The sequence below is a fragment of the Diabrotica virgifera genome, chromosome 10 (genome assembly GCF_917563875.1).
Source record: "Diabrotica virgifera virgifera chromosome 10, PGI_DIABVI_V3a".
NCBI classification, from domain to species: Eukaryota; Metazoa; Arthropoda; class Insecta; order Coleoptera; family Chrysomelidae; genus Diabrotica; species Diabrotica virgifera.
Window position 1 is genome coordinate 29,438,451 of NC_065452.1, and position 11,266 is coordinate 29,449,716.

General features: G+C 32.5%; 1 protein-coding gene across 1 annotated transcript in view; it reads right to left on the reverse strand.

The window, feature by feature from the left end:
- LOC126893167 (protein disulfide-isomerase A3) overlaps nucleotides 1–4,932 on the reverse strand; it is a 48,743-nt gene extending 43,811 nt beyond the window's left edge. The window contains exon 1 of the mRNA XM_050663119.1: nucleotides 4,625–4,932. Within this exon, the coding sequence (XP_050519076.1) occupies nucleotides 4,625–4,773 (149 nt within the window). The 5' untranslated portion in view covers nucleotides 4,774–4,932. The remainder of the gene's footprint in view (nucleotides 1–4,624) is intronic.
- Nucleotides 4,933–11,266: the final 6,334 nt, after the last annotated feature.

Consider the following 11,266-nt stretch of genomic DNA (forward strand, 5'->3'; position numbering starts at 1 on the left):
ACGTATTTTTTGTTGCAATTAATGTTTCGCTTGAATCACCAATAACTCACAAATTAAATCAGTTAGGTATAGGGAATACTTATAAAAGAATAAAGTACTATGAAATATCATTTCATTACAATACTAAAATACAGGGTGTTCTATTTAAGAAAACTCAGAAAATATTCATTCCGAGTTTCGACCAACCCTGTATACTAAAATTTCAAAATTAGCTATACTAATGATTCTTAACGATAATAGACTATATTAAAAATCACTTGAACGTAAGCAGAATTTTTTATGTTAAACTATTACAATTTTACAGGGTGTGAATGTTGCTACGAAATTAATAAAAAAACGTAAATATCTTTTAAAATACCCTGTATAATATTACAAAATCTCGTATTTTAAGAAGGAATACATCGAAGAGAATCCAAAAATGTAAAAATATACAGGGTGTCCCATTTAAAAAAAACCAAGTTATAAGCAACTTCCGGTATAACCGGAAGTTGCAAAGAGATGAAAATATTTTCATTTAATAGATCATCCCTCAAAACCCCTTTATTCCAATTTTCATGATTCTGTTGCCTTTAGTTCCCGAGATATTTCTAATAGGCCAGTTATCTGCCTCACCCTATACAGTAACTGCCGTTCTACTAGATACATAGGAACATTGAGCTATTACAGTCCTGGACCTTTCACTTGTTGCAATGTTTATTTGTATGTCTAGTGACGTCTAGAACGTCAAAAAATGTGTAGAACTGAATATTAACATAGAAAGTTGACAAATAATTAAATAATAGATCAGCTGTATTTGATGTTTAAAGTTGTCATTTTGTTAAAGTTGTAAGTTTTAAAGTATTGTAATATTCTTGGTATTTGAATAGTTATTTTAAAGCAGAGTAACAATACTATTAATCAATGTATTTTTTGAAAGGAAAAACAATTATTTTGAATAGGTTTTTGACAGTAATATGACAGGGATGAAGTCACATGTGAGAACGGACCAGAGTAGCCCATAAGCATAGAAATTAGGTATGGTATGTTAAACAGTAAATGGTTAAGTTCAATTAGTTACCACTATAAACAGCCCGGATTAACCGATAATAGTATAAAAGGCCCGGTTTCAGGTAAAATTTATTTTAGGCTTTATTATGGGAGTACCGTCTAGTCAGTGTTAATTGCAAAATACCAACTCTGTCTACCTCGGTGGCTTATCGCTCCGGGTGGGTCTTAACAATGGGCCAGGTCAGATAAATTTAATAATATTTATGACCGCACTAATTGAACTCAAACCATTTACTGTTGAACAAACCATACCTACCAAGTATCTAGTAGTGTGGCGCTTACTGTATAATGACCTGGTTGAATTCAACATCATCACAACTTATGAGAACAAGTTCCTGAAAAGGCTATAACAGTAAAGCAAAAGAAGAAAAGATCATAAGGAAGAGAATATATTTATCCACATCCTTTGATTGTTTCCTTTTGTAAGCTCCCCATTTTTTTTCTTAATTGTAATCTTATTGTAATTTAACTCCTTAGATTACACAACTACAATAGAGGCACACTGTTTCTCAGTTTTCAAACAATAGAGATGTATATACTAGAACTAGAATAATAGAGATGGATATGAGAGACCTAAACAACAATAGATAAGTATACAAAGAATACTTGGGATATAACAAACAGAAAGTATAAGTAAAAAATGAATAACCATTTTCAATTTCGTTGCAACACAAAACCACAGCCGCATCATTATTCCAGTTAAATCAGAGAGTGCAGCAAGCACCTCTACCGGTTTCGAAACTTATTAGTCTCTCATCAGGAGGCACATATGCTGATCTCTCTGACCCAACTAGGACAAACCCTGGCGTGCAGTCACGGATTGCAACGAACGAAATGGCAGGGAAACCCTAGCAGCAACTGCTAGCAAAAGACTAAGTTTTCAATCTAATAGCACATAAAACAACACCAAAAAATGTTGTTCCACATCCTACCAGACTGAAAACAATGGGAACCTTCTCTGGTAACACCTCCGAGGCTTCTACAATTTGCAAGCTATAACGGATGATGAGACTAAGGAAGATGAGGGAATTTTACTATTTATAATTCACGTCCCATCTGCTCGGCGCGTAAAGTTCCAACGAGAATGGTTCCTTTCGTAGTCCAATCAGAGTAAACATGTAAATCAAAAATGAATAACCATTTTCAATTTCGCTTAGTCTCAGCATCCGTTATAACTTGCAAATTGTAGAAGCCTCGGAGGTGTTACCAGAGAAGGTTCCCATTGTTTTCAGTCTGGTAGGATGTGGAACAACATTTTTTGGTGTTGTTTTATGTGCTATTAGATTGAAAACTTAGTCTTTTGCTAGCAGTTGCCGCTAAGGCATCCCTGCCATTTCATTCATTGCAATCCATGACTACACGCCGGGCTTTATCCTAGTTGGGTCAGAGAGATCAGCATGTGTGCCTCCTGATGAGAGACTAATAAGTTTCAAAACTGGTAGAGGTGCTTGCTGCACTCTCTGATTGATCTGGAATAATGATGCAGCTGTGGTTTCGTGTTGCAACGAAACTGAAAATGGTTATTCATTTTTGATTTACATGTTTACTCTGATTGGAGTACGAAAGGAACCATTCTCGTTGGATCTTTACCACGCTGAGCAGATGGGACGTGAATTATAAATTGTAAAATTCCGTTATAGCTTGCAAATTGTAGAAGCCTCGGAGGTGTTACCAGAGAAGGTTCCCATTGTTTTCAGTCTGGTAGGATGTGGAACAACATTTTTTGGTGTTGTTTTATGTGCTATTAGATTGAAAACTTAGTCAAAAGTATAAGTCTTTATAGAACATGTCGGGCAAGGAGTCCTTACAAATGAACAAAAAGTACTGAATAGCACTGGGTAAAACAAAACCATACTAATTAAAATAGGCAACTCAAAGGGACGGAGCTAAAAACATGGAAAATCTACTCAAAGGCAATATCACAAGGATTTCATTGTTGCCACATCACATTTCATTGAAGGTGCCACATCAGTAGAAGTAGAAATTGGGAGGGGAGTTAGACAAGGATGTGATTTGTCACCCCTGCTATTTGATCTTTATTCCGAGTTACATTTAATGGGGCACTGGGGGGATTCGAAGGATGGAGTCAAGGTGAATGGCATAAACATCAACAGCACCAGATACACTGACAGTATTGATTGCTGATTCTGTTTTTTTTTTTTTATTTTGACGAGTCTACTCAGTGTGACCATATTTAGTAGAAAACTACTTTTTTAGTAGATTTTCGATGTAAATTAACAATTTTTAGTAGGGAAAAAATCTTTAGTAGATTCTAGTAGTTTTAGAGACAGAGACATCTACGAGTAAATTCCAGATTAGATTTCAAAGGAATTTGTCAAAATTCCTGGTTTCTTAGTAAAAATAATATGAAAAAAACGGAAAATAATTAATAAACATTCACGACATCTATGATCTATAATACCAATTTAACATTTAAACCGCGCATTTTTAATAGGAGACGCTAATATGAGTTCTCACGTCAACCATTCTTTGCAATAGCGCATGCGCAGTATCATGTAGTAGTTTTTAGTAGATTTTTGACCTGGTTGTTGGTAGATCCTCTAAAAAATATATGGTCACACAATAACTCATTGACAGGAACAACTCAGTATGTGAACAATTCCACATGAAAATAAACATTACAAGAATCAAAGTGATGTCAACCTGAAAAAACCAGAATGTATCTCAACCTTGCACAATAAATGGAAGATTTTAGAACAGGTCAATAAATTTAAGTACCTAGGGTGTTTGAATGATGGCAGCCTAAATCCTGATCTAGAAATAAGATGGAGAATAGAATGTCAGAAAATCATTCAAAAAATTAAAAGACTGCTATGTCATTCTCAAATAAAACTCAAAATTCAACTGCGTTTATCAAAATGCTACATCTGGTAGACTCTTCAACTTGAAACGTGGACCTTTGAAACATCAACAGTAGATAATTTCGAGGCCTTTGAAATGTGGATCTACAAGAGAATCCTCAAAATTACAAAGAATAGGCAAAAAACGAGAACTTTTCAACACAGTAAGAGTTAGAAAAACATCATAGCTAGGTCACATACTGAGAAATAGTAAGTACCAATATGCTCAACTAATAGTAAAAGGAACAATCGAGGGAAAGAGCAGACTATGAAGGAACAGACTATGTGGCAATCCGACAGGGATAGCCACATCATAAACATCCGACAATGGACAATGCTAAACAGACAAGAGTTTGCAATTGTAGTAGCCATCCTCCACCGAGGAGAGGGCACTTTAAGAAGAATTGTAGAAAATCTACTTATACATTTGGAGCTAACCATGTTTACATTGTTCATAAAAAATGTGTCTAGACTGAAATGACCAAATAGTATGAACTCTTAGGCCATTAAAGCACTGTAAAAGTCACAAAAGTATTGGTATATGATACTAACAAAGTACTTAACTCACTGAGTCAAGACATTTTACTAAAAACATAAGGATCCAGTTTTTTGTAAATACTTCTTTTGTAAGTGAATTACACAAACTAGACCCTCAAGTATCGCTAAAAGATTACTATACAAGTACAGCTATAAGTTTACTAGAAAAAAAAACTTACCAAGGGGCATAAAACATAACAAGAGCGGTCTCATGTTCGGCAATTCTTGATGCGAAATCACTGTCACCCAGATCTAGAACATCTTCTTCTTTGGCTGATCCAAGAAGGAAAAACATGGAAATAGTGAGTACTTTAAATAAAATCATCATTACAGGAGTTTTGTGATAGCCTAAACCCGAAAAAGTTATACTCCAAAACGAAACCGAGTTGGGATGTGGTTGTGTTACACTTGACCACTCAAAATGTGCCACAAACAAACCGGTGTTCCTAAATATACATGTAATACGTGGCTTTGAAAATGCGCAAGACACCGTGCTGTCCACTGTTTATTGGTTAAAATGAAGGATTTGGGTATTCCTATTGGTAGAGTTGAAGGACATATTTTAAACAGAAATATGATAAAAAACAAATTATGACAAGTAGATTTTCGTCTAAAATTAAAATTCTTGTTGGAAATTATTTTTTAAACGTAGACAGAAAAATGCGCCTATTGATAATTTCTTTTTAACGTAATAATAGAAATTTGTAACCATTATATATGAAAATTTACATGATTTTAATTTTAAAATGGATTTGTTTTCGTATAAAATATTCTTGGCATTTTTTAAAAAAATCGAAGTGGATATTCCATTGGTACATTTGTAGCTGTTTATTCTTGTTTTTTAGGTATCGGCATTCTGTCATTCTTAAAACCTAGAACATGTTTATTTTATGTTTATTTCATGTTCTAAGCTCTTAAAACCTTGAAATTTCACAGTGTTGCCAGTCGGTGGAAAATTTCCCTTTTTGCGGGAAGTTTTAACAATTGTGACATATTAAAAAAGTTCAAAAGATTATTTCATTTGCAATATAAGCAATGATGAAAAGATGCTCTCTAGTAGCAGTTGAAATATCAAACTGATCGAACTTTGTTTATTTATTTAAAAATGATGTATTTCCCAGAGGGCGCCACGTACGTCTTTCAGCGCTCATTTAATACGTTCATTTTTTTATCCTTCACTCTGTATACTTTTTGAATCAAAAATTTTATTCTTTTAATATTTTTACTTACTAAAAGGGTATACTCCATTCATCTCGCTAAGTTCAACTGTTTTCGAGATAAACGCATATATTAATTCTGCAGTGCAACATAATTTATGCATAATATCATTGTAGTTAGACCCGAAAAATAAACTTGAAACCATAATAATTGTGCAAGTTCTCATATTTATGTCATTGCATCGCAAATCTCATTAAATTTGCGGTACATTTTTGGAAATTTTTATGGTTTTAAGTTTATTTTTCGGTTTTAACTACATTGATTAAATCACGATGATTATTGGGAATATTATTACATTGATACAATTTTAAAAAACCAAAGGCTTGAGCAATATCCACAGCTGGATCACCTGCAGGACAATGCACCATCACACCAAACTCATAATTCTCCCATGATGCATTGGGAAGATTGTAATCACCAAAAATATAGGAATCCTGTGCTGAGTATTGCAGAACAACATTTTCCACAGTTTGACAAGTTGTATACTTCGCGAGGTAACTGTGGCTTCATTAAGTTGACATAAGATGTACACACACCCAAACTTATATGGAATCACCATGTATTTCAAAGTAATATCTTCGATTTGGAATTTAATAGTGCATTTAGACTTAACCGAAGAGTTGGTAGAAGAAATCATCAATATGTAGAAGATTCTCTATTTTGTTGAGAGATACCTTAAATCCGATAAGTACTAAAAATTCAATGATCTTCCGCTAAAGTGGGTTCCAGCGAGGATTCACAATTTTTTTCAGACTCTAATGCATAAAGACACAATTCAAATTACTGATATAGCGGCAGTAACCCTGCATTTGTTAAGTTTCTAATTATTTTTTATGTACTTTAAAAAGTTATTGTTAATTTTTTTAGTTGTTTTAGATAAAAATCCAGTTGCGTTACAGCCATTTCTGTTTTTTTTTAATTCGACTTTTTAAGTAGTTTTTTTAGTTCTCGTATTGTTTTGTTACAAATATGTCCGTATAATATTTTTAGTTCTTTATATCCACACATTTCCTTAATTTTGTAAAATAGGTATGATATTTTTCGTAATAAAGCTCGTAATGGCGTCTTTGCCATAGGATAGGTAGCAAAATTAATATTAAGTCACAGTCAAAGATTTATTCTTCAGAGCGAAAATGTGTTAAGGAAATTTTTCCAAAAACAGTAATTTTCAAGAAATTTTCCTTTTAGTGATAAAAAGAAGAATGATCATTATTCACATTTATAAGAATTCACATTTACAAAACAGTAAAAATAATTTTTATTTTCGCTCTTCTGTAAAATTTACATTTTGTGACTTAATACACTTTTGTTCTTAGCTACTAGGTAGTAGCTACAGAAATAATATAAAATATCGTTGTTGCCAAGTCAAAAGCTGCTATGTGGGTTTTATAGAATTTTACAGGAGACAGATAAAACCTAAACGTTCAATTCAAGGTCGTTAATTATTTCTGCTATGTGCATGAAGAAATCCACATAGCAGTGTATGACGGGCGCGCGTTATGTAAATATTTTTCTTCTACGTGGATGAGGAATCCACATAGCATGTTTTGCGATACCCGCTGACATAACATATTTTTCAAACTTGGATATTACAGCAATTATATGAATTACCATATAACTGTATTTACAGGACGGTGACCAACGTAAAAATCTGTTAAATGGTACAGATATCTCCTTTTGTGAAAAAGTCCCACTTAGCAGCTTTTGACTTGGCAACGACGATATTATGTAATAAGTATGTAAACACGTAAATTATTAAAAATGTCAACTAATAAATATGGTTCTGAAAATATACACATCCTTAAGGTTAGGACCAACCATACGCGACTAGGAGGCTGCTTTACGGGTTTACTAGTAATTTAAACACCGGCAAAGGGATATACAAAATATATAATAGTGAAAAGGAAAGAGAGCACAGTTGGCGCCCCAAAGTACTGTGAGATTAATACATATTTACTTTTACAAAATCAGTCTGACCACAATTTCCCCAAGAAATTCATGGTACACGTACAAGTTGGTTAATTCATACAATGATACAAATCTTAACACAACGTGGTTAGACTACTACATAGTAAAATTACCACGGCATTGATCGCATCAGCCCACCTAGGGTGGACGCCCTAGTACCTTTATGTTAAATTTCTTTGAACCGTGTCATTTTACCGACAACTCTAGGGAAAAAACGCGACGCTCTTCAGAGGCCATAAATTAGGGTTGGGTATTAGCTTAAGGATCATAATAACAAAATTTGAGCGAAATTTTCTTATTTTACGTTTCGCTGAATCCCGTCTTCAGTTTTTATCTCTTTCTGTTACATTTCTACACGCGCCGTCTGAATTATTTTTTAAAAAGAAATCCCACGAAATGTTGGCACGGCAGGCCGAGTGAAATAGAGAAATGTAACAGAAAAAGATAAAAACTGACGACTGGATTCAACGCAACGTTAAATAGATTCAATGCAACGTGAAGTAGCGAATTTTTCTCAAAATTTGTTATTTGTGGTCCTTAAGCTAATACCAAACCCTAATTTATTGCTTCTGTACCCTATTTTTATTGTCCTGAGGACCAGGGCCCCCGCAAGGCTGATTGGCGCCAGCGTGCGGGACTTATTTTAGCGCCCTTTAAATCTACTATAAAACTAATAAATATTTTTGAAAAAATAAACCTAGAATGAAAGACTACATTATTACTGAGGCCGAAAGTCCCTGAAAACTTCTATAATGTTTATTTTAATAAGTTACAGGGGTGAAAATAAAAGAGAAAATTTAGTGTGATTTTTAATAATTGCAAATATTTAATTGAAAAGAAACTTTTTATTTATTTTAAGGGACTGTCGGCCCTCGGCAATAACGTTATCTTTCATTCTGCGTTTAAATTTTTTTAAAATATTTATTAGTTTTCTCAGGATTCGAAAAAAATTAATACATTTAAAACACATTGAAAATTTTATTAATTTTATTAGGTGTGACATTTTGCACCTTTCCCCTTAAATTTTTTGCAACATTAATGAAGCACCCTGCATATTAAATTAAAAATATACATTTAAGTAAATAAACAATAATATTTTGTTATTTCAAAGTTTTCAAACAAATTTTATACAGGGTGTCTACATAACTAGGAACCATATGGGAAACTGTTTCATTATTAATTTTACGAGAAAAAGATATTCTTCATAAAAAGTTCTGCATTGTCTAGAACTCAGAATGCAACCATCAAATATCAAATTTTATGACTCATATACGAGGTATGTCAAAAAATATGAATTTCGGTCAAGAGCAAAGTATGTTTAGTTTTCACAATATTGAAAAGTTATTATGAAAAGTTGTTCAGCATTAAAAACTATGTTTCTATACGCTGTGAGCTTCGCTGGTGTCGCTCCTAGCGGACTACTAATTCAACTTTCACCGGTAATTTTTAAATTTATTATTTAATTGTTATTGCTTAATATTTACAACGCAAAAAAGTAATTAAATTGTAATCGATTTTTTTAAGATTTTGCTAATCATTTTGACGTTCAATTGACAAAATATGAATTTCTTACTTGGGATACTTTCACAATTATCGTGTAGATGTCGCTAAGGTTAATAGATTAATAGATTAATAGAACATTAAAAAAACTTAAATTCAGTATTTAAAACGTAAGTATATTTAACGTAAAAATATATACCACATCTTTAACCAAATAATATTTTTTATAATTAATGTTTTAATTTTAATTTTAAATTAATAACTTTGACATTTATGTCAAATTTCCGGTAACGGTTTACAGACTTGTCACTACTGGCGCTCACGAATTTGTAAATATCCCCTCTACGTACGAGCTCACAGCGTATATGCAATTACATCCTTCTAATTGAAATATATTGTGATCTAAAAAGGCTACTTTTGATCGAATCTCATAGTTTTTTACATATATCTCATATAAAATTGAAAAAAATTGATAGGATTTGATGGTTGCATCTTAGACTTTAGACCATGCAAAGCTTTTTAGAAAGAACTTTTTATCGTACATTAATTGCACTTTTCAACAACGCCCTTTTCATTTATTAGAAATAATGTGATAAGTCTTTTATTATTAATAATTAGCCCTTTTCAGTTATTACATATAATGTGATAACGCTACTACTACTATCGGTTTACAGCGTTCTCCGACGCCTTCCGACTCCTAACCGCCATTCTTCTCTCTTTAACCATAGACCTGGAGGGATTTCTCTTTCCTCTAGTTCTTTTTTAATTCCCTCCCTCCAACTTCTTTTCGGCCTTCCTCTTTTTCTTCTTCCTTGTGGTGTCCATGCCAAAATCTGCTTAGGGAGTCTGTCATCTGGCATTTTCTGTACATGGCGGTACCATACTAGTTGTTTTGTTTTTATGTCATCAATTATTGTATGTCTGACTTCCATCATTTCTCGTATTTTCTCATTTGGTATCCGATCTCTTCTTGATTTGCCTGCTGCTCTTCTCCAGAAGTCCATTTCTGTTACTAGTAACATTTTCTCCGTTCTTTTTTTCAGTGGCCAAACTTCACTGCCATAATTAATTAATTAATCAATAACAATAAAAGAGTTATCGCATTATTCGTAATAAATGAAAAGGGCGTTGGGTATCTGTAATTTGAGAACAAAAAATTTCAATTAAAAGGATGTAATTGCATATTAAAACATAGTTTTTAATTAATTCCAAAAAACTTTTCATAATATGTAATAATTTTCGATATTGTGAAATATTACTTGATCGAAATTCATATTTTTGATACTCATAAGATTGACACAATTTTATATTTGTTTGCATTTTAGTTTTTCGACTATGCAAAGCATTTTATGAAGAATGAATTTTTTCCGTAAAATTAATAATAAAAAAGTTTCCCATATGGTTCCAAGTTAGGCAGACACAATATCTTAATTATTCTCCTTTTTTTTTTCAAAATAAACTGTAAATTGTGGATTTTATTAGGGAAACCCGATTATAACTATTTAAAATGAATTATTATTATTCTATGCAATGATTATGATACTTACCATTTTCACAATTAATTTAATTTCCACACCACTTAAAATATCCACAAAAAATAAAAAAGATTGTCCAATATTTTTTACACGAAAACAAAAGTTTAAAATCAGGGCAGAACAAACCCAACGGATATTGCAATAATAGTCGTAGGTAATTATTAACACCAATATAAAATAAAATTTTAAACCTTTCACTGCAGGAAACTACCCGTTCACCAGTAACAGTAAATAATAATGTTTGTGCCTAATAAACGCATAGACGAGAAGGGAAAAGATACTCAAGTCAAATACATAATCATAATTCATAGAGTATTCGTTTACTTAAGGGTAATTACATAAATTCGAGTAAAAGGTTCACTTTATACGAGTAAAACTGGTTGATCCAGGTCCAGCAGTGTTTTTGTACGAGTAAAACTGCTAAGTTGAGTTATGGGTGTTAATTTATGTTTCTACTCGTCAATGAGTGTGATTTGATGTTTATTTGACTATTTTGAGTGTCGCTTTAGTATACAACATAAAATAGATTGGATGGTATGCCAAGCGTAATTCAATCTACTTCAAAGAAAAAAATTAGGAAGGAACAACAAAATGTAATAT